General features: G+C 38.9%; 1 protein-coding gene across 2 annotated transcripts; it reads right to left on the reverse strand.

Annotated features, from left to right (window-relative positions):
- Positions 1 to 2,726: 2,726 nt before the first annotated feature.
- Positions 2,727 to 8,379, reverse strand: LOC107785192 (uncharacterized). 2 transcript variants are annotated; one of them, XM_016606432.2, is made up of 3 exons: positions 7,693 to 8,379; positions 3,258 to 3,940; positions 2,727 to 3,109 (listed from the first exon to the last, which is right to left on the reverse strand). In XM_016606432.2, the coding sequence occupies exons 1-3, from the start codon at positions 7,953 to 7,955 to the stop codon at positions 3,060 to 3,062; spliced, it is 996 nt and encodes a 331-aa protein (XP_016461918.1). In that variant the 5' UTR covers positions 7,956 to 8,379; the 3' UTR covers positions 2,727 to 3,059. The 2 variants fall into 2 exon arrangements, with proteins under 2 accessions (XP_016461918.1, XP_016461917.1); XM_016606431.2 differs by lacking the exon at positions 2,727 to 3,109 and having other exon boundaries at positions 3,127 to 3,940; positions 7,693 to 8,377.
- Between the last annotated feature and the right edge of the window lie 16,531 nt (positions 8,380 to 24,910).

The raw sequence follows: 24,910 nt of genomic DNA on the forward strand, positions 1-24,910 counted from the left end.
TGATGGTCATGCAGGGTTTTCATCTGAAGAAGCTGATCAGGAGGTCGATCAAGAGAGTGCAGGTGAAGATCTTGACTGTCTAGCAATGGCAAAATATGATGAGGGACCAGCAGCAAGTCATAGGAGCAAATTGAACATCAACGCTCCAATATTTTTGCCCAGAAATTCTCCAAATGGAAGCTTGAAGCGAACTGCAACAACACATACAAAGCAGTTAGTCCCAGCTGAAACTGATCAAACAGCTGCTACAATAAAATCTGGGCAGCAGCATATTGTAACAGATAATCCAATCTTCGATGCAATGGAGCAGCAGCTTAATCAAAATGATCCAGTTATTAAACCTACTGCTGATTGCACATCAACAGTAACAACAATTTCTGGGAAACAACAAATTGTGACAACCACTGCTACTATTACACCAACGGAAAGAAAGCTATTGGATGCAATGGTAAGCTCAAAGCCTGCTAGCTCATTAAATCTTACTGCTTTAAGCACTGGTCGAGTGAATTATAGCAGGAACAAAATGCAAAGCATATTACAACACAAAAACAAGGCAGCGTTGGTTAATAAACAGGATGAAAACAGTGTGGTAATTCAAGAACATGTTCAAGACTTGCAAAATCAGGTGCTTGTGGGCAGAGATACATATGAAGAAGGTGAAGAAGATGATATTCTAAATCAATGCAGGGCAGAGGCAGCAAGAAAAGGTGATTTGTCACCTATGCATAACGGAAAAAATAGGAAATCTCATACAAGGAAAAATAGTTGGGACGACAAGGTTAGTGATTTTTTAAATATTAGGCGACTCCCAATGAGAGTTGCCAAACAAAAGAAGGTCGCGCCAACTACATCTACAAAGTCCAATCGTTCAAAAAAGAAATCATGAATTTTGAATACATCTTGAAGAATTGGGATTGTGATGAAAAAGAGTTACAAATTGAAGAAATTACAAGTTCGGACAAGAAGGAACAACATTTTAATTCCTTCATCATTTTATTCTACCATTATATTAGTATTCTCATTTGTAATATCATCACAGAGTATGTTATAAACTCTGTGATGATCATTGAATATTTGGTAATTTCCAGCTCTTATTTTTTACATGCATGCTAGTAGGTGAACTTACTTAAAGCCTCAATAGGAATAGTAAGGTAAGGTTTAGCCCGGTTTGTGTTGCCTTGGTCCTATACCTTTGGAAAATATCCTCAAGGCTATGAGATTATATGCCCTCGTGAGACTTTGCCGGCAGTTACCCCATGAATCCTCTACATGAGGCTGCCATCATAAGGCAATGTGAGGCGCAGAGGAGTGATTGATTATATAGCCAAGGCATATGGGTAACAATACCGGTGCTATTGTCCCCCTTATTTGTACTCTTCCTAATTGTTGTATTTTTCTTTTCTCTTGTTAATAAAAAACTAGCCCTAGGCGCTTGCCTAGCGGATTGCCAAAAAAAAAAAATAGCACAGAATCTCCTGAGCTCTCATACCAACATCCAGGCACACCAAACCAAGCCTCTTCTACTATATTCAAGTTGATAAGAATGGACCTTGGGCATAACTCAACCCCAAAAGCTAGCTTGTGAGGTGAGAATTGCCCGAGACCATATAAGGAGACCAAGATACCCATAACCCACCGATGTGGGACACAACTCAACACCCCCCCCCCCCCCCCCCCCACGCCCAGGCCTGCAACTGGAGCGTGGACAATATAAATGGGGGCCCAACATCGGTAACAATAAATTGGGATGGGCCTGGCTCTGATACCGTGATAAGAATGAACCTTGGGCCTAACTCAACCCCAAAAGCTAGCTTTTGAGGTGAGGATTGTCCAAGACCATATAAGGAGACCAAGATACTCATAACTCACCGATGTGACACAAGTCATAGTGATATACTTCTACGAGGAGAGATACTAATTTAGATTAATCCGCCCTCTCATTTCTCCAACTCCTTACAAAGTAGCCATTACTACATCAAATGATATTCATTAAATCAAAGTGAATCCAAATCTAATCTAGCTGTTTGCAGTATTTTCTTATGTTGAAGTAAAAAGCATCCAGAAACCCATTTCCTATATCATGATACCCCATTAAACTTTAACAATAAACCAAACAACCAGAGACTAAGAAGCAGAGTGACCCATGAAATCACCTCCTTCAAACATTATGGATGAAATGTTTCCAAGGAAAATAATCTTCATGGAAAGTGTTCTATCAGAAATCATTTTCCAGATTATTTTCCAATGTTTAGTCAGGTACAAAAGCGGATGCCATATAACAGTTCTACAAGGTGAAAGAAATGGTAGGAAGATAGTGTTTGGTAATATTTTTTTGGATCAAAAGTTGAGAAAAATGTAGTGTTGGTTGAAGCTAGCAATAAGGAGTACTAGTTTTGTATATTTGTGAAGGAATATGAATTTCCCTAATAAGCATCAGAAAAGGGGATATATTATCCTAAACACTACTAGGTGATTTCTTTCCATCCGCCTAAACCTTGGTGAGCAGAGTATCTGTGCTGGTGGGCAAGGTAATGTACTTTGCAATTTCTATCATTCCAAATGCAACCTATGAGTGATAAGTAGCATTTTTCGAACCCTAATTTTAGCTCAAGACTCAAGTCATGGAAAAAACCGTAATTTTTCCAAAACACAAACAAAATTTCAATAAATAACATTTCAGAAGCATTTTTCGATGAAAATACCGCAAAGGAATGAAAACTCACAAGTTCAGGAAAGCATAAGTCACTAATATAAGATCAATAATGTCTCAACAAGATCAATAGTGTCTCAATAACAAAGAAAAGGAAATATTTTCACTCTAAATTTTACAATAGAAAGATCTTTTTCTTTTCGGATCATCAAATCCTAATCTATGTGTTCTCAATTATATTTTAGTTTAAGGGAATATTTTGATACTCCTACAACATAAAGGGCAGTATGATGCATAAAGCATCCCGCATTCACGTACGGTCTGAGGAAGGGCCGCACCCCTAAGGGTGTGATGTCAGTCCACCCTAATGCAAGCATTAGTCGTTGCTTTCACGGTTCGAACCTGTAACCTATATGTCACGCGGAGACAACTTTACCGTTGCTCCAAAGCTCTCCTTACCTAACATAGAAATGAGATTTCTGTTAAGAGTATGGATGTATCAACATTAAACACTAAAGGGTTCTCAACAAACAGTAATATAGTTATTACAATCAAAGAACAAATGAAACAGATATGTTGGAGAACTTTCTGCTATTGCTACCCTCACTTTCAGCAATTTCCTTCAAACTAGTCCAAGACTTCCTCTTTCGCTTACTGGATGTTGGGACGGTTTCCTCAGCATCTGTCGCGGATGAACCATCCTGAGGTTCAACTTTCTTCTTGGACCCTGTTCTGTTTCTTTTCTTCCTCTTAGAATCCAACAAAGAAGTAACTGTTACTGTCGACAATGGAGTTGCAGGACCAGCAGTAGGATCATCTCCAACTATTTCAGATGAAACCATTACATCTGCATTATTAACTCTATTGGCACTATCCACTGAAGTATCAAACTGTTCAAACTTTTGGGTTGCTGATTCAGTAAGGTCAACTCTTGTCTCATCGATATTAGCCAATAACGTATCCAACTGTTCAGATTTTTGCATTGCTGATTCAGTAGGGGCGACTCTTGCCTTATCGATACTGGACACTACCGTATCCAACTGTTCAGACTTTCGGGTTGCTGATTTAGTAGGGTATACTCTTGAAGTTGTTGTTTTGACAGGATATAGGTCATTCATATAGCCACTCGGAGTTCCTCTCTTCAGATTACGATGTGAACAGAAATGGCACTCATAGACAACATAGTTCTTCGGGGGAATACCAGGTTTCTTGAGTCTATTTTGTCCCTTTCTTTTGTTCTTCTCGATCCATAATGAACAATTATAGCCAGACTGAAGGATAGATTCACACCTGCGGAATAGCTAATACAAGTTAGTATGCAAGCCTCAATTTTCTCATAACAAAAGGGGGTGAAAAATCAGCAATGACTCATTCAAACATGACAGTTGTGAACATTGTTCCCTAAACAGTATATGGTGCAGGCTGCAGCCAGTTATCGAAAAAATCTGCCCATAATTGCATCTTGAACTCAAACATAACCAGCTTTCAGAGAAATCGAAACAAAAATAATTATAAAAATGGTGTCAGGGCCAGCTTTCGCGTATCTTGATTATTTCACCAGGTACTTGCTACCTCCTACCAGGACAAGTATCGGGTGGCTTTGGCCACCAAGACTCAAGCAGATGTGAAGAAATCACCTAGTATTTTTTGTCTTCATTGGTTTTGCTCACTTCATTCGCTATGCAACACTCCTGGGTACTAAACAGAAAAGTTATTTTGATAGAAAAGTATCTTTATTGATACCACACCACAGTATCTATTGGACCAAACACTTGCTTTACGAACAAGGATTATAAAGTAACAAGATTACGTAAAGGCGTTGCTATAAGGTATGATGTTACTATCAGTGTTTACACCGTGGATAGACAGAATTATATAGTCCAATAAACTGCCTGACAGGCATATAGTGTAACATAAAAACTTATTACTGTTGGTAGACGTCCGCCACATTTGGGTGTCTTCCTCATCCAACAGTTCTTGTCCTATCTCAGAAATTAAAAAGCATAACAAATAAAATTCTAGCTCTTCTAATTTTAATTACACTCTTGAGAATTAACAAGTCTCCATCCATATTAGATAAAGAACATAATATTATAATTAATGATGTCAAAGTACTTCATAAAAAACTATGTCAAAGTGTGGCAAGAATTTAAACATACTGCGATAAAAATAAAAATAAAAATAAAAAAAGTTATTGAGCAAAGTGAGAGAGCATATACACAAAACAGTTGATGATCTGCATGAAAAAAACTACTCCAAACTACCATTCTAATGTATCTCAGTTATGCCACCTTTGTAGAAGAGGATATAAATCATTAAACGCCAAGACATAAGTACAATCAAGGATTCAGCCGGAATCTGATTCTTTCTCTGTTTTCCAAACCAGCGTAAAATTCTTAAATCAGTTCACAGTTAGAGAAGGTCAACAGAATGCTGACCTTGTTCGTTTTCTTTTTTGATTTTCTGGATAAGCTTAGTGTTAGCCATCATATGAATTTACAGATATCTAATGGGAAAATATGAAGGGGAACCTTGGCGTAACTGGTAAAGTTGTTGTCATGTGACCAGGAGGTCACGGGTTCAAGCCGTGGAAACAACCTCTTGCAGAAATGCACGATAAGGCTGCGTACTATAGATCCTTGTGGTCCGGCCCTTCCCCGGACCCCACACATAGCGGGAGCTTAGTGCACCGAGCTGCCCTAATGGGAAATTATGCAGAAAAGTCGGTCCATACATTTTATTATGCTTTAAGCTCAATCATAGAATAACCAAATGACATAAAAAGTTAGTTAGCTATAAGAATATCTAGAATCTGAAACACATAAGACATTGGCATATCTTCTTTATCATCCTAGCATTATCTTGGAGTTGTTTCCTCTTTAAGAAAAATAATGAAGTAAATTCCTACTTTATTATACTTTGCTTCTTTCGCTTTCTTTGAAACCTTTGATGAAAGAATCGTCTATCCTGTTTCAAGCCATATAAGAACAATCTATGGAGAAAGATGTGACTGACATCAAAGAACCATTCATCTATGTATTTTGCCACATAACACAAGTACCAAGCAAGTTCAATAAACCAGATATATTAAAAGGAACCAAATAGTTCTAGACTTCAGGACATTTCTGCAACATAGCATGTTCCTTATATTTAGAAATGTTTCAACAACTGGTATGGGTCTAGACCCCATAGGTACCCTTGTCAAGTGACCCTTTTGAACTTTTCTTTGATGAACAATCCGTCACTACCAAAATCAGCAAAAGACAACATATTCAGATTTGACAGAATCTTGGCAGAACATGGGCAGTTCAAATGGTGTTTACTATAATCTCTGGAACCTTCTACTCATATTTTTAATTTTTGATAAAGAATTAATTAGCCAAGTACTGTTAATGAGTATTGTGTTATTCTGTCAGTAAGACCACCATATGTACTAAATGCCTAACATGTTTCAGCACTATTCTATGTCATACTATTATTCAATTCCTACAATAGCACTGTATCTTGATAATAAATTGGAACACATCCATTATTGTTTAAGAATGTAGACGACTATACGGACAGATATTCTCATCATTTTTTAGATGAAATTTATGATGTTAGAGTCTTCATCCAACAAACGAACAGCAATGAATAAAGGATCTCCATAGAACTCCTAATGAAAACTTAACGAGATCCCCGTCAGCACTGTTGTATCTACTATGAAATATGAGTCCTAGATTGGCTGTAAAATAAGCTGAGCATCTAGAGAGCATATATTGATTAATTTGGTATTCCGAAAGCAAAGGTGGAGGCTGGGTATCTATAACAATGAATGTAATAATAATAAAGCTGGAATAGGTATTTCCAACAATTGAAAAGTTATTATAAAGGCATCAGAATGAATCAAGTCGAGTAAGATAGTTATATAAGACTAGAAAGTAAAAAACCCTCAACAACAAGGCCAGTTTTAACTTTTAATCTTCTACTTTGCAATTTGTCAATACAATTTGGCAATTTGCAATTATAACTGAAGGGTAATCTATAACACCATCGAGATTGGCTTTGTCTGGAATTATTAGTGCAATGAGCTTGCCGCGTGCTTAATTCACAAGACAAAGTATCTTGCGTTGAAGCACTGGACCGTTAATATAAAAGATTGAGCAGGACATTTTTAACAAAACGTGATGAGCAAGGGGAGAGAGGCCTCTACATTCAATCGCGAATAGCATATTAGCATATAAACGGGACATGCCAAAAATAGTACTTCATAATCTCAATAAACATGCTCCTATAAATGGATACGGCCAAATGTAAGGCAAAGATCAACTTAGCAGACAATTTTTTTTTTTTTTTTGGGGGGGGGGGGGGGAGGGCAACAACTTCAGTTAAGGCTGAAAGAGAAAACACCAAATTCCAAGTAATGATTCTTAATGCTTAAACACCAAAATTCCAAGTAATGATTCTTAATGCTTGCTTGAGTCCTCTAATTCGCGTGGTAATGCTTACCATGCAAACAAGGGGGCAAGATCAAAAGTATCACAATCGAAGCTTCAACATAGAAAGTTGGCAAAAAATAAATAAAATTAAAGTTTAAATAAAACAGAAGCTTCAACAAAGCACGATTATTTCTTTTTCAGCTAAATAGAGCTTACAAATAATGCTACAAGCAGGATTAAACGGTTTCTTCAGGATAAAAATTAATTTTATTGAGATTGTGAGTTGTGGAGGTGCGTGTAAGATTCTCCAAAAGTAGTGTATTTTTGGAGAATCCGACATGGTGCGACATTATTTCGGAGAGTATGCATAACATAGGACTGAAAGTCAACTCAAATAACACTTTTTGATATTTTTAATTAATACTTACACTGCTATCACACTTTAATTCAAATAACAGTTCCATCACAGTGAACCAAGATCTAATTTTTAAGCCACCGCCAAATTAAAACAAGTCTCTAAACGCAGTAAAATAATTCATTAATGGTTAAAAAGGGAAAAAATTAAGGAAAAAAAAAAATCAACAACAACAACAACAAAAAAAAAAAAAAAAAAAAAGAGCAAACCTTTGACAAGAAAACAAAGAGGGATCCGGAGGAACACCCAAGGATTCAGCTGAAGCAGCTAATCTCTGACCAAAGAATGCACCAAGTGAATGTATGGGAGTTTCACCGCTAACCCAGGTAGCAAGATTCTTTATATGTTCCAATTTAAGCATTGATTTTGCATTTACATGATTTTGTTTCTCCTTCCCACTTAGCTCCTCTCTCAATGTTACTGACCCAGATGTTGTACCACCTCCTTTCTTTCTTGATCCTTTCTTACCCATTAATTTTTGCTAAAAATTCATTCTTCTCAGCAGTAGATAAAGAGAGAAAATTCAAATAAATAGAAAAACTTTGACGCCGCCGTGCCGTCACCGTCGCCACCACCGGGAATTGATGTGGTGTAAAAGACTTGTGAATAGCTTGGTTGGGCTGGCTTTAGTTGAGCCCATGCTCAAACCCGAATTTGCTAGAGCTGAAGTTTTTCACTGTCCTATTTGGATTCTTTTTCACTGTCCCCTGCATCATGTAAATCTGCTTTCTTTTATCGTTTCTTATCGCTAAATTTTATTTGGTATCTCCGCTTTTTAATTGTGCCAATTAGAAAATGGTGTCTTTTGCTACTGCAATGGCTTTTTATAGACTTGCTGTCATTCCCTAGTCGTTTAATTGTACAGCTCTTCCATTGTCACTTTTTTCCCACAACAGAAATCTCATCAAATTCGTTAACTTATACAAGTCCAACGACTTGAGTGGATTAATTGTTATCTGCCCAAATGGAAGAGTCATTTGTCCCATAGTTATTTATAAATGTTAAAACATTGAGGAGAAAGGGAGCTGAAATTTTTTAAAAAGTGGGTATAAGTTAAAAAAATTAAAAAAAATGGGTATATGTTAAATGGGGGCGACCAAATAAGGCGCTCCGTGCAATTTTTACCTCTACTGTTGCGGCCTTTCTTTCACTTTATTGGAAGAATGAGATGAAAAATAGTTTTTAAGATTAAACAAAAAATATGTAATTAAAGGGGTTCGAGGGTCAAATTAAAAATAATAAAAGTGTGAGTAAATATTAAAATTTTCAAAAACTTTAAAAGACTACATATTCAAATTATTTCAAATTTTTATTTCCCTCTTCTTTTTCCTCTTCACTTCTTTTTAGGAATGGCAATGGGGCGGGAAGGTTGTGGGCGGGGCGGATTTAAGCTTATACGGGGCGGGTGGGTTTAAGCTTATGCGGTTGCGGGGCGGGTGGGTTTAGGCTTATGCGGTTGCGGGGCGATTGCGGAGCAAGTGCAAACATTTTTTAAAAACGTAATGCGGTTGTGGGTGAAGCACTCTTGATTAGTACCATCGTGAATTTGCTGCTTTTCTCTACATATATAAATTGCTTTTCTCTACATAATTTGACGTTCAAAAGCATATTTTTGCGAAATTGGTCTAATATAAGTTGCTCATCTAATACTAACAGGAGTATTTTTTTAAAAAAAGTGATTTAGCTAAACGCAAATGGTAGTCTCACGCAAGTAGTTTCTGGAAACTCTCTTAAAGTAAATAAAAATTAAAAATTTTGCTAAATAGAGTATTACTCTTCTCGAAACTTTCTCATAATTTTTTGTATATAAATAAGAAAGGGAAGCTTTAGACATAGTATAATAATAGGCTAAAATTACTCATTAAAATTGAAAAAAAATAGAAAACTTTTGTTATGCATGGCGGGTTTATGCGAGGCGAGGCGGGGCGGGTTGAAAACTGAAAATTTTGTCATGCGGGGCGGTGCGGGGCGGGTTGAAATCATCGCGGGTTAAGGTTGAACCCGCCTCGCAACCACCCCGCATTGCCCCATTGCCATCTATACAGTTCTTCTTCTTTCTACTTGCTATTCCTCATTCTCTCATTCTTGTTCTTTACTTTCTTATTTCTCTTCAACTTTTGTTGTTGCTTGTTTACCTCGAAAAATGTGAGTAACAATTAAAGATAATTTGTGGGTCTAAAGATATGTGATATATTCTAATACTGGCGATTATACAAGTAATATTGAGCTTAAGTAAGAAGGAATAATGAACCAAATCAATGTTGTTGAAACAGTAGGGATCTCGAGCTCGTCTATCCAGGGACCTCGAGGTCAGCTAAGACCAATAAAGTATGAACAAATGAGTAAATGCAATAAAACTGAAGAATAATTGCTGAGCACGTTAAACAAGAGAAGAATAAGAATGTTCTATTGCAGTGAATGATCTGATCCCTTTACAAAATGATTGGGGTCCCCTTTATATAGGAGGAGAAAACCCCAATATAGCATCTTGCTTATAGAGGTAAAGAATTCTATTGGTACAGGTGTATAACGGCCTAGTACGGACCTGTAGCATTTCGTACAACCCTTATCCTATAATTAATGCCCAGCTCCACGTGTCCTTGAGAAATTCTCGCTCTTTCTTGATTGATTTCGAGATAATGCTGCCCTCAATGTAGTCCATGCTGGGCATTCGATCATCTTCCTTGAGGTAGGTGTTCCTTAACCGGATACGACACCCACTTTGAGTCTTACAGACTCGAGTCTATAGCCCGATTCAAGACTTCAAAATCATACTCCTTGATTTTGACCGTATACAGATAGTCCTCGTATTTCTTAGAATGAAATGATATGAAATGATTCGAGCCTCGATTTTCCCGAGCCTTTGGCGATGATGTCATGCTTATGACGTAGGCTTTTGAAGTGAACGAAATGTCCCGTCGGTTCGTTTCCCCAGAAGCGTTGAATGTACCGCTGGTCCATTTCCCCAGAAGCATTGAATGCGTCGTCGGTTTCATCGGTGTCTTTCTATAAATAAGGGGTTACTTGGCTGAACAAATCTACACTCATTCTTTCTTCATCAACTTTTAGCCTTTTCCCTTCTCTATATCCTCCTCTAATCACCTATTTTTATGGTTCAAACTTGTGACCACAAGGTCACATGGCAGCAATTTTATCAGTTATGTCATGGCTCCTTTTTTCAACGTTTTTTCCCACTAAGTGGGATTATACTAAGTTGTTATTGTTGTTGTTGTTGGCTCGAAACAACGAGAGAAGGGCACCGAATTCTTCTCGTATCAGAAGATACGTGAACTTTACTCTGTTGCTCATCTCTCTTAACTTCAACCTGGTGTGACGCTTCATTCCCCTTGCTTTCCATGAAATGAGGTGGCACTATCATCTACTAAATTTTGCATCTCACACCGGTACAATGTCTCAAGAAGTGGCTTCAAAATAGTTGTGCTGACAAGACCCATACTCACCAAGTTTTTCACCAGGCTACAATTTTCTCTAAAGATCGAGATAGAGTCCCCGAGGAGAAGGTTTTCGAAGATGTCGTTCTCGAGGATATGCTCCCAAAAGTAGATTAGGTTTTTGGCTTTTGTTTTTGCTTCTTTGTTTCTATGTAAAGTCCCCTTGTGGGCTTTGTAAACATCTTTTGTCAATATAAGAATTTCTTTATTTCAACTACGATTCGTGTTGGGTTCCATTATGCCTTCGTTTGTGAAAAATCTGAGTGTATAACTCAAGCGATTAGTCCGAATACTGGACCCGGAACATAATAAACCCTTAGGTTTTAATCGACTAATATAACACCTGTTAAGGTTCTTTGTTAATCCTCGAGCTAGGCTTAGGTTGATTTGATGCGAGCTCGGGACACTGGGACTCCTGAGTTTGAGTTGAGTGGGAGCAAGGTCTCGAATTTGAAATAAAGTTAGCCCTTTTAGGCTTCGTAGATAGCCCCTCGAGTGAGAATTTTCTCGAACTCGAAATAAAGTTAACCCTTAGGCCTCATAGGTAGTCCCTGAATGAGAATTTGCTCGAACTCGGGTAGCCCTTGGGGTTAATATTCGGGTGGACGTTTGCTCGTACTTGAAATAAAGATATCCTTTAAGCTTGATGGATAGTCCCCGAATGAGAATTTTCTCGAACTCGGGTATCCCTTCGGCTTAGTAGTTGAGTGAGCGTTTGCTCGAGCTCGAAATAGAGATAGCCCTTAGGCTTTGTAGATAGTCCCAAATGAGAATTTTCTCGAACTCGGGTAGCCGTTGGGCTTAATAGCCGAGCGAGCGCTTGTTCGAACTCGAAATAGAGATAGCCCTTATGCTTTATAGATAGCCCCGAATGAGAATTTTCTCGAACTCGGGTAGCCCTTGGGCTTAGTAATCCAGTGAGTGTTTGCTCGAACTCGAAATAGAGATAGCCCTTAGGCTTTATAGATAGCCCCGAATGAGAATTTTCTCGAACTTGGGTAGCCCTTGGGCTTAGTAATCGAGTGAGTGTTTGCTCGAACTCGACTTGTAGGTTGTCCTTAATAATTTTTGACTAATTAGTTTCCGATGCCTTGGTCCTGATGCCAATATCATGACATAAGTGGTTGAAGTGACTGAAAAGTTTCTTTTTGTACGATTCCCAAAATCATTAATTGAAGGCGGCTGACGGTCGGCCTTTTGGCTTCCTCAGCACGCTTAAATAATCTTTATAAATAGATAGATTCCACAACCTTTCAAACTTTATTCCCATATTGTTTTCAAAGCCTCATTATCCTTTTTTTTAATCTCCTTGAACTTTCTCTTCTCTTTTCTAACAACATTTTTCATCTTCTCGGATCCTCCACTTAGTGATGGATAAAACTTCTAAATCCGTTCCTCAAAAGGAAAAAGCTCATTCATCTTCTCGATCGACTAAGAGTAAACTGGTAGTGCCCCCTCGCATCGAGGAGCCCCTCGCATCGAGGAGTGTATTTGCGCTCCATGTGAAATTATATCCCATTTTAAAATCGAGAAACCTGTTTTGACACCAGGTCGATGCGAGCCCATGTCTCGATATGTTTGTCTGGTGACCAAAGCTGAGCTCAAGCAAGTAAAGAAGATTGTAAGTGGGACAATAAAGGAATAGTGATTCCTTCCTCCGAGGAGGACATCACCACGTATAAAGCAGGGTACCTGAGCGTATATACCTACGCTTTTATGTTGGGTCCTACAATTCCGGCTCAGGGTCCTATAGATCTAGTTATTCTTGATTTTTGCCAATGATACCAAGCGACACTCAACCAAATCTACCCCTCCTTCTGGCAAATCGTTTACTTAATCAGGTTTTTTAACCAAATCGAGGGGATTTCCTTTACCCTTGATCATCTAATCAGACTGTACAGTCCCCGACTTTTATCGTGAGGGCTTGATAAAATTGCAATGTCGATCCTTAAAATCTCTGTTTAATAGTATCGATGAGGACAAAGACCATGGGTGGATGAGCCGGTTTGTTCGAGTCAAAACCTTCGATCTGATTCCTGCTGATTGGATGTCGTTCCCCGAGGAGTGGAACATGAAACGTGAGTATCCACTGCCTTCTTTTCTTTTCCCTGACTTTGTATTTTTCTTTGATCTAACCTCTTTACGATGGTGTAGCCGCTGCTTGGTTCCCCGGTGGGGTCCCGGACCTCGAGGGCTGGGTCCGAAAGCTCCTCTTACTCGAAGCGTTGCTGGCAAGATCTGGCCAAGGGTCAATGGGAGGTCAAAAATCACGGTGAGTTCTCTCGTTTGTTTTCTTGTACTTCCGTTATGGGATACTTACCTCGGTTTCATGTAGGTCTTGGAGACGCCATTGAGTTGCGGCTGGCCCCCAGTTGGTGAAGTGGAGGCTCCGAAGCCTCCCAAAGAAAGAAAAAGAAGAAATGAGACATCTGAAAATCCCCCGAAGCCAAAAAAGAGCGTGGCTCGAAGGCCTAAGGCCGATACGACGACCTTATCTCTGGAAACAGCCCAACGCCTTCGGGAATAGGAGGAAGAAGAAGATGATGACTGCTTGTTGGTAAATCGTAAAAGAAAGAATGTTGATGCTTCGAAGCCCACCGAACCAATGGCGGCTGATGATGCCTACTCTAGAACTGAAGAAATCTCCGAAGGGAGTTCAAACAAGGTCCCCGAACCATTGTCCAGAAAGAATGCGCCTCGTTTAGGGGATCATTATGAGGGTGAGGGCAAACGTCCTAACCCCAAGCCTCTCCAAATAAAAGAAAATGCCCCGAGCAGATCACTCGGGGTGATCAATGTGGATGATTCTCCCCCTGGCCCCGAGTTCTCCGAGGGGCAAATCCAGGAGGCTGTGAATATGAGATCTTCTGGAGTGCAAGTAAGCCATGAAGGGAATGACATCTTTCAAGAATGCCTCGCAGGGCTTGAAGACGGCCCCGACCCAAATGCTTTCTTCATTTTTGAACAAGTAAGTTTTCTGTTTTTATGCCTGCGCCGTTGTTTTAGCTGTTTTGAATGTTCTTTCCTCCCTCTTTATGAAGGCTACAATTCTCCATAAAAGCGCATTTTCCAAGTCCCGAGACGATCTTGCTCGATGCAAAACTTTGGAGGAGAAGGACGCTATCAAAGCCTTATATGCTAAAAAAAAGTTGGAGATCCACAATCTCCGAGTTAAGTTAACGCAGGCATGCCAAGGACGGGCCGAGTATGTTGAAAAGATAACACAACTCTCGAGGGTTTGTTATGCACTAGTTTATATTGGTGATTGATACTTTTAATTTCGCAGTTTCATCAGAAGTCCGACTTGGAGGCACAACTTCGAGAGGAGCTTAAGACGAAAGAAAACGAGATCCTGGGGTTGAGGCAAGGTATGGACAATTTCGCCTTCGAGAAGGAGACTCTAAGAGAGCAGTTAGCTTCACTCAAACGCCAGATCCAAGGTGTGAAGGAGGAGAGACAAGATCGGGGCCTCGAGATCGAGGAGCTTAAGGCCAAATCTGTTGTTGAGCTTGCCAAGGCTAAATCTGATGTTGCGACAAAAATGGCTTCGTATCGAGCCGATGGCGAAGCAGCTAATGCTCGGGCAATTGAGATCTCTTCTACAACGGAGGTTAAGTTATCAAGTTCCCTTAACCATGCTAGGCGACAATCTTGGAGGATGACCCTCGAGGAGATACATGCCCGCGGCTTCGACCTTTCGGCCGATATTAAAGCGGAGAAGATTTTGGAAGAAGAGGCGGTCGTTCTGCTTTCTGATGACGATGATTCGGCCGGTGTTTCTGAGAGTGAAAGAGATGGGGATGAAGTCCCCGAGGGTGAGACTCTTGAAGATGCGACTCATGAAGATGCGGATGTTAAGGATGTGACCCTGAAGTAGTTTTAGGTCACTTTATTTTGTTTCCTTGTAAGCCTTTCTTGTGTAAATACTTCCTGTAATCATCTTTTGGAAATACGAGGGGAACTTTTATCTCGTCTTTGGCTAATGCTGGTTTTAACATGGCCTGTATTCAACATTGCCTTTATTTATGGAAGACTTCATTTGAATGACTGGTTCGAGGATTGATTCGGGATATTATAAACCCTTAGATAATTTTCGAGCCGAGTTTAAATCAATTCGTAGTGGGCTCAGGATATTATGAACCTCGAGTCCGAATTGAAATGAAAGCGGAGTCTCGATCTATAAGTTTTAGTCCCTTAGGCCTTTCGGGGTTGGCCCTTGGGCTCTTATATATCGGCCCTTAGGCTCTTTTAAGATTGGCCCTTAGGCTCTTATATATCAGCCCTTAGGCTCTTTTAAGATTGGCCTTTAGGCTCTTATATATCGGCCCTTAGGCTCTTTTAAGATTGGCCATTAAGATCTTATATATCGGCCCTTAGGCTCTTTAAGTTGGGCCGATTTAGCCTCTTAGAAAGGCTATATAATTTTTCCCTCATTTCGGCTTAAAAGACTTAGTGAAAATTTGATTATGCCTTAACATGTATTTTTTGCACCCGTAGGTTTTTCGAAGGTTCAACATATCAGAACCTTATTAATGATTTATTTGTGCAAATGTAATCGAACACCTCTTGAGGTGTTTCTAAGGGTCGATGTTATTGAAGCCCTTTGCATTTAGATTTTGCCGAGGGTATCCTGATTTAACCGATTTTTACGAAGTGTTTGAAGGCCTTTTAATTTATAGCGGAAGTCGGACGTCTCCGAGCCACATTATTTAGTTGTAGCCTTTATATGGCCGTAGTCTTTTATTTGGTTGTAGACATTATATGACCGTAGTCTTTAGTATGGCCATAGCCTTTGGGTATGTCACTTGGACTTGTTACCCAATAACTTTCTGAACTTTGTTCGAGAAGTTAAACTCCGAGAAAATTGGCCTTGGCCTTTGTTTCGAAGGGGTGCCTCTTTGAGGTCTTACTAATTCGAATTTTGATGGCAGTCCCCGAATTTTCATGGTGCTTCTATGTCTTGGCTTTTAAGTCGTTTCCCGTAGGATTGTAAGTGTAGAGCTTGTATGAGACACAAAATATGTTTGATATAACCTGAATGCTTCTTCAAATAGTCGATATATGCATACATGTTTTGCTGCCGGGGCTCGACTATTCTATATGGACATGGCTCGTTTGACCGGTTGGCCCATTACAAAGCTTTCCTATCGAAACCCTCTTAATCGTGAAATATATTTCCCATAAATGTAACCTCCGAGGGTGATGCCCCCCAATATTCGAGGTTGATTGAAAAGAAACCTTGAATACTTGTTGATCGTTCCTCGGGTAGCATATAAGTGTTGTCTCGTTAAAAACCTTGTTGGTAAAACCCATTTGGGATAAAATCCGAGCTAAGGGAAAAAGAGTGCAACACATGCTTTGCGACCTACAGCTTTTGTGCGGTAAGGGGTATTCTCGAGATCACGGGCCTTTGAGAGCTTCCATCATGCTGAGCCTGTAAGATCCTTTATCAATGACTCCGAGGTCTTGCTATCCGCGACCATGACCTCTCTTAGAGCCTTGACCTGGTACCACGAAGGCCGAGAAACTCAGTCGCGCCAACTCCGAGGGAATGCTTCTTTAGGTTCAGCTTCGTGTCGTATTAACCCGATATGTTGATTATTTCCTGCAAATGAATTAAAGTGTTCATCTGTGCACAGGGACTTATCCGACCATATCATCAATATAAGTTTTAATTATTTTACCTGTTTATCCTTCGAGCGGAATCCCTGTCATATTTAAATAGGGCAAAGCAATGCGATCTATATTATCAACACAAAACTGAATGAGTTTTTTCCTGAGAGCGGGGATTAATCCCACTCCCAGGTGTACCTTTTTTTTCAGCGGTTGGCTTAGTAGCATTGGGCTTTTCGGGAACAACAAGGGTTCGAAGATCTGGGGAATTCCTTTCTTCACCTTTGATTACCTGTTATTCTGCTTCCGTCGAGGCTCGGAGCTGTGACTACTACTTAGCCACCTACTTACCTTTGGAGGTCGATGTCTCCGAGGTCAAGGGTTCCGATATCGGCACCAATTCCTCGATTACGAACATCTCTTTTGCAGCATGCTGTTCTCCGTGGACTGTTTTCAGTCCTTCCTCTGTCGGAAACTTCATCATCTCATGGAGAGTAGAAGGACTGCCCTCATATTGTGTATCCACGGCCTCCCGAGGAGTGCGTTATACCTCATGTCACCTTCGATGACATGGAATCTGGTGTCTTGTATGGTCCCAGCTACGTTTATAGGCAAGATAATTTCTCCCTTCATTGTTTCACTTGCCATGTTGAAGCCATTCAGCACCCGGGATGCAGGTACAATCTGATCTTGCAAACCGAGTTGTTTCACGACCCTCGATCTGATTATGTTCGCCGAGCTACCTAGATTCACTAAAACACGTTTAACTTGAATTTTATTCAAAAGCATAGAGATTACCAAGGCGTCGTTGTGAGGCTGGGATATGTCTTCTGCTTCCTTGTCGCAGAATGATAGAGCGTCCTCGGGCACGTAGCTCCAAGTCCGTTTTTCCTTTGTGATGGACACTTTAGCACGTTTGAATGTATGTCCTGGGATGTCGGCTCCACTGATGATCATGTGAATGACATATTGAGGTTTTTCGTGTTCATTATTCCTGTTTGCATCTCTTTCTCGGAAATGGTTTTTGGCCCGGTCACTGAGAAATTCACGAAGGTGTCCCTTGTTGAATAGTCGAGCTACCTCCTCTCTAAGCTGTCTGCAATCCTCGGTCTTATGCCCTTGAGTACCATGGTACTTACACATTAAGTCGGGGTTTCTTTGAGAGGCATCTGTCTATATGGGCTTGGGCCATCTAGTATCTTTAATTTTGCCAATGGCTGAGACGATATTAGAGGCATCGACACTGAAGTTGTATTCTGGTAACTTGGGAGCTTCCACTTGTCCTGAGCGCCTGTCGGACCCGATTTTGCCCACGAATCCCCTAGAGCTCTGGCCTCGATCTACTCTTCGATTATTCTGAGGTACATTACGCCTTGAAATATTCCTTCTATCTTCGACGTACGGTTGATATCTTTCCTTGTAGAATCTTGATCCCCAATCTGTGTCTCTCGGGGGCTTGACTGTGAATATGTTCGGGTGAACTGAGACCGAGGGGGCTCCCAACTGGTCATCATCGACCCTAATTTTTGACTGATACCGATGTGCACATCCGACCATGTCACAGCTGGATACTCGATCAAGTTCTGCTTTAGCTGTCGAGATGCTATCGAGCTTCTTTCATTCAAACCTTGCATAAAGTCCTGAACTGCCCAGTCATTGGAGATCGGGGGTAATTCCATCCTTTCCATCTGAAACCGGGACACGAACTCCCTTAGTATTTCGTCGTCCCTTTGTTTAATCTTGAATACATCTGATTTTCTTATGGCCACTTTTATGGCCCCGACATGGGCTTTTACGAATACATCCGCTAACATAGCAAATGAATCAATGGAGTTATGAGCAAAGTTATGATACAAGATCATATCTCCCTTTGATAGTGTTTCTCCAAACTTTTTTAACAATACTGACTCGATTTCATCATCATTCAAGTCATTTCCTTTAATTTCACAAGTGTAAGAAGTAATATGTTCATTAGGGTCAGTTGTTCCATTGTACTTCGGTATATCGGGCATGTGGAACTTCTTAGGAATGGGCATCGGAGCCGCACTCGAGGGAAAAGGTTTTTGTATGAATTTTTTGGCATCTAGGCCCTTCAAAACTGGAGGTGCTCCCGGTATCTGGTCTACTCGGGAGTTGTAAGTTTCCACCTTTTTATCGTTGTCTTCTAACATCTTTTCTCCTGACTCGGTCCTTTTAGTCAGTTCTTCGAGCATTTTCATGATCGTGGGGTCAGTCCCCGAGCCGCTTTCATTGGGTCTTTCAAGCACTGGTTTGTGTTATGTGTTTACTGGTTCGACTGTGTTAGGAGTTCTGTTATGACTTTGGAGCTGAGTGATGGCGACTTGCTGAGCTTGCAGCATCTCGAATATCACTTGGAGGTTGACTCTTCCTTCCTCCAGTCCTCGTGTTTCCTGGCCTCCGGCCTGGGCTTCCCTGTGCTCATTCCTTACGGGGTCTGTGCCTGCGTCCGTGTTTAGAGCATTGTGTGATTTGATATCAACCGGCTCCACGTTATGCACTCCCCTAGGGTTTACGGGTGGCATACCAAGCCCTATGACGCTATTTTCTCCTAGACCTTCGTCCTCGTGGATGGGTGCATTCTGTGTGCTAGACATGATTAAGTCTGAAATCAAAGAATTTTTGACAAGAAAAAGTGTAAAGAATAACGTGTGTTATCAGAAAACTAGCACTAAAATAATCACTATTATCTTCGGCCCCATGGTGGGCGCCAAACTGTTTACCTCGAAAAATGTGAGTAACAATTAAAGATAATTTGTGGCTCTAAAGATATGTGATATATTCTAATACTAGTGATTATACAAGTAATATTGAGCTAAAGTAAGAAGGAATAATGAACCAAATCAATGTTGTTAAAACAGTAGGGGCTCGAGCTCGTCTCTCCAGGGACCTCGAAGTTAGCTAAGACCAATAAAATATGAACAAATGAGTAAAGGCAATAAAGCTGAAGAATAATTGCTGAGCACGCTAAACAAGAGAAGAATAAGAATATTCTATTGCAGTGAATGATCTGATCCCTTTACAAATTGATTGGGGTCCCCTTTATATAGGAGGAGAAAACCCCAATATAGTACCTTGCTTATAAAGGTAAAGAATTCTATTGGCACAGGTGTATAACGGCCTAGTACGGACCTGTACCATTTCGTACAACCCTTATCCTATAATTAATGCCCAGTTCCACGTGTCTTTGAGAAATTTCCGCTCTTTCTTGATTGACTTCGAGATAATGTTGCCCTCGATGCAGTCCGTGCCAGGCATTCGATCAGCATCCTCGAGGTAGGTGTTCCCTAACCGGATACGACACACACTTCGAGTCTCACAGACTATAGCCCGATTCAAGACTTCAAAATCATACTCCTTGATTTTGACCGTATACATTGCTGCCAATGGTTCGGATATGTCATCTTCTTCTTCTTCATTTTCTTCTTTGTCCTTTTCTTTTTTCCCTCTTCATCTCATTTTCATCTTCTTCTTCTTTCATTTTTTTCTAGTGGTTTAAAATATATGAGAGAAAGAGAAATATGAAATTTTACAAAGTGAGTATTTTGCAAAATACCCTCGAAATATTTTTGATACATCCCCATAAATGAATATTCTATTTGAAACATCTCCCGGGATGTTTGAAACATCCATCGGGATATTTCTTCTGCTTTTTTCTTTTTTCTAGTGTTGTCCTCATTGATCTTTTTTTCACATATGTTCGAAATATCTTCCTAAAATGTTTGAGGATTAGGAATGGCAGGGGATAGAGAGGAGCGATGCGAGATGGAGAAACAAGGGGAGGAGTAGGAGGGGAGGAGTGGGAGGAGGAGGGGATGTTTTGTAAATAAAAAAACTTTGAGGGTTTAAAAATTATGTCATTAATCTTATTCTTAACATTTTTGTCTTAAAAGTTGATATAAGTTTTGAGGTGTCTTAAAAATTTAATCCCCACTATCTTCAATGTTACTTTTTTGGACACTTTTTTAGGCGCATTCAAGATAGTGAATTTCCATATATAACCTTGGGAAAATGACTAATGTAACTTGATTTAAGGATAATCTTGGTAAAATAAGGAGGGGATTTTAATATGTTATGTTATTTTACTGGGAATAACAAATACTGTTTTCTCTTTGCTCTTTCTTGCTAATTACTTATAATAATATACTAATAATTTTTTTTCAAATATAATATAGGACAAGATTCTTATGATCAAGGTGATTACTGATTCCCAATTTAAAATAATCTTTTTCTATATGGTGAATTGAATGTAACAGATTTCAGATCCCTCCAAAGATGTAATTACATTCATGACCCTTGATTCTTGTATATATTTGACAAGTTTGCCCCTTAATAAAAGAAAATTAAAAAAAAGGTACCCAAGTTGGTAAATTCATCATTTGAAATTATATTAGATTGATTTAACAAAGATATTACTGACCAAAAATAGCATAGAAAAAAATCAGCTTGAATATATGAATGATATATACTATATAGTTTTGATTTGGAAAAGAAAATCATATTAGGTGCTAAAATAGTAAGCACAATTAGTACGTTGAATCATGTGTTGAACCATGTTTTTACGTGGTGAAAGATAGTTCTAAGAGCTCGTTTGGTACAAAAGATAAGGAATAATTAATTTTGAGATTAAATTTTAGAAGAGTTTATCCCATATTTGATTGGGATAAAATCGCAGTATAACTAATTTCGGGATTAATTATCTCGGGATTGTAGTATATCCCTATGAAAAACGAGATAATGAATTCCGAAATAATTAATCATGAGATAATTTTTTTCCCAACCAAACGACCCCTAAAATGTAGAACTTGACGGTAGTAATTGTAGTCTATAGGGTTCCTAGGCTTGAAATTTTGGTTCATTCGCAAGAGAGGACAACCTGATGCACGAAGCATCCTGTATTCATGCAGGGGTCCGGGAAGGTCGTACTCAAGGGGTGTGATATAGGTAGCCTACCTTGATACAAACATCAACGACTGATTTTAGCTCGAACCCGTGACCAATCAGAATGGAAGGTCCTACCTACGTGTATGATTGATAGAATCACCACAGGCGCGGTCAACTCTGATGTGGAAGAGGCACTCATAGCCCTTCAACTTTACATATAAGTCACATGGAGAGCATCACAGTATAACACCGAAAGTCTATGTCATTATTAATTATTATTAAAATAATATAATTTACTTTTTGAACAATTCATTCATTTTACTATCAATCATAAAATGGACTGGAAATTTTGAAGTGAAGTTCCAGCAAAAAACTTTAATGGGGACAAGGACAACTGCAGATACACCGATAAAGATTTGGTTGGGAAGTACTTTAGTGGATACTTTCCAGAGATGGAACAATTTATTATTCTACAAGTGGGCAACCTCTATACAGAGGCGGATCTAAGATTTCAAGAATATGGGTGCACTATTACAAAGAGGTGAATTTTAAAAATTTTACGGGTTCAATCTTTAATTCTTATCATAAATTCAATATCATTTAGAAATTATAGGTAAAATTAAAAAATTTCTTGTAATTTTAGTGATTTTTAATATACATACTTACACTCCATATAAAAAATATTGAAATCATTGTACCTGTTGATTATATGCTACATTATCCACTACTATGAGTTTTAAAATAGATATTTGTATAACTATATAAGATTTTGCGAGGACAAAAGGAGAACAACCATTGTTAGATTTAGGGATTTTGAATCAATAAACTAAATAGAACAAAAGAAAAAAAAGTACTACTAACTTAAAATACAAAAGGGTACACTAGACATGCCTAGAAATATGAGATTTGAACCCCTAACTTCACTTATAAAAATTGTATTAAGGACTTTGAGCTTGAGTACCCACATATATATTTTAGTACTAGATTTTAAGAAACATAACATTATTATACATAGTATACAAAGAGAAATATGAGTTCACGTGCACCATACTCATTCACATAAATATGCCTCTACTTCCTAGATCTGCCTATGTGCTTATTACAAGTCACAATTTAAAGAGAAGTAAACAATTTTTTAACATACGTGTGTAAAACTTACTGCAGGTTGGAATGGCATAGTTGCTCAGCATCAGTATGGGAACCAGCATAATATACTGGAGATCGGTGCACCTGTGTATTAACTTTCAACATATAATGCTGGAACTCTAACACGCTGAAAGTTCCAGCATAATATACTGGAGATTGGAGCACCTGTGTATGAACTTCTAGCATATTATGTTGGACCGGTATATTATACTGGAACTCCAATATATTATGCTGGAAGTCAAGTATTGTCACGACCCAAACCGATAGGCCACGACGGGCACCCGGTACCTTACTCAATCGACTACCAATGTAACATATCTTTCATATCATACTATTATAGGTAAATGAATTGGAAAAGCTATTGTGAAATAACTAGAGTAAAACATGAGGTAATACTCTATATAGGACGACCCAACATGATATACCAACTTATACATATGACATACATGCTTATAAGGCCGATATGATCTTTTGTATACTTAAAACATAGGCCGACAAGACCTTACAAGTATCCATATGCATAACATCTATCTACAAGCCTCTAAAAGTACATAAATGTCACAAAGGTTGGGACAAGGACCCACCATATTAATCAATACGTGTCTAAATCATACTGACCAAATAGGCAACTCCGCAGCATGTGGAGTGCACCAACACCTTCCGCTGAGTTGATAGCCTACTAGGAGGACTCTCAACCTGTCTATCGAGACTTGGGAGCATGAAACGCAGTGTCCCTGGGAAAAAGAGACGTCAGTACAAATAAAGTACCGAGTATGTAAGGCATGAAAGCAGTATATAAGATACACGAAGGAAAATAGAGAAAAGAACTCAACCTGCATGTCTTGCATATGCGTATAAATGTCATATCATGCATAGGTATATGCATACATAATATCACCAAGCCTTCGAGGTCATCCCATCATATCATCTCGGCCACTATGGGCAAAATCATCAACGTATACCAGCTGATCAGGTGGTGGTGCGTATATAACGCCATAACCTTTTATCATATCATATACATATAATATACGCGTATATAACGATATATAGTCATGGGTCAATGTACATGTATAAATGAATGAAATGCATAATGAAGTAAGTCAGTAAGATTTCTCGGAATGTCATAAGATCAATATGCCTTCAGATAAACTTTAGCAACTTACGTATTTTTCTGAGACTCATGAATAGGAGGTATAATAATAGGACATTTGGGGAATCAAGGACATAGGCACCCCTAGTACTTCTGTGAATAGAGTTATTTATGAAAGTTGTATGTTTGTTCGTTTCGTTTGTATCATATTGATCATGCCAAAAAGAAAGAAGGGATAGACTTAACATACCTTAACTCCATTGAGTCCTTAATACCTTCCAAGCAATTCTTCAAACAACTCAACTCAATCTGCCATAACATAAGGAGATTCAAAATCAGTGTTGAATAAAAGCTTACTCCGCAACTTAAACTAGTAGCTCGTTTATGTAAATTTGGGAAGCATCTCCCCTGTAACAAGAGCCTCATACAATACCATATACCAAAAATAATGACCATATAAATCTAGCAATACATAATTATCAATAACAAGGCACCATATAACAACAACAAGTCACAACTACTTCACGACGAGCTACAAGCTTCAATTGGAATCCGTATACCCTTTATCACCCCTTATAGACTTCTTAATTTAACTTAATAGTATCATTAACATGATAATGAAGTCATTAATAAATGATTCCAACCTTATACCATATATCTATAACCAAGAAAATAATCCACAACTCCAATTATCCTCAATTAGCAACTTTATTCACTAGCCCATGTCTAATCCATCCATTTAACTTAATCAATGTCAAGATACCCTTAAGAACATGCAATAACACAATATAATTACCTCATATAATGGATTAAAGTTGAAATCCATGTTATATTTAGCTTATAACAGCCCAACATACTCCATTCACTTTATAGCTAAAACGACAACTATAGTAGCGTCAAACACCCCGAAAATATTACAGAGAATGATTAATCCACCATTTTGCCATTATATGGTGTTTATCCACACCATTTCTCCTCCAAAAACTCCATTAAATAACAGCAAAATAGACAGCACGAAAGCAACATGAAACAACCCACAAAACAGTCCACTACAAGTCAAATAACTCGAACTCACAGCTTCCGATTACCGTCCCGTGAGTTCTAACTATTAGGAAATGAATGTATCAACCTTTTATGATATTTAAAAGCTTAAATACAGAAATTAGGCATTTTCTTAACTAGTAAATACCTTCCAAAATTCAAACTACAAAGAAAACGAGAGGC

This window comes from Nicotiana tabacum, chromosome 6 (assembly GCF_000715075.1).
Source record: "Nicotiana tabacum cultivar K326 chromosome 6, ASM71507v2, whole genome shotgun sequence".
NCBI lineage: Eukaryota > Viridiplantae > Streptophyta > Magnoliopsida > Solanales > Solanaceae > Nicotiana > Nicotiana tabacum.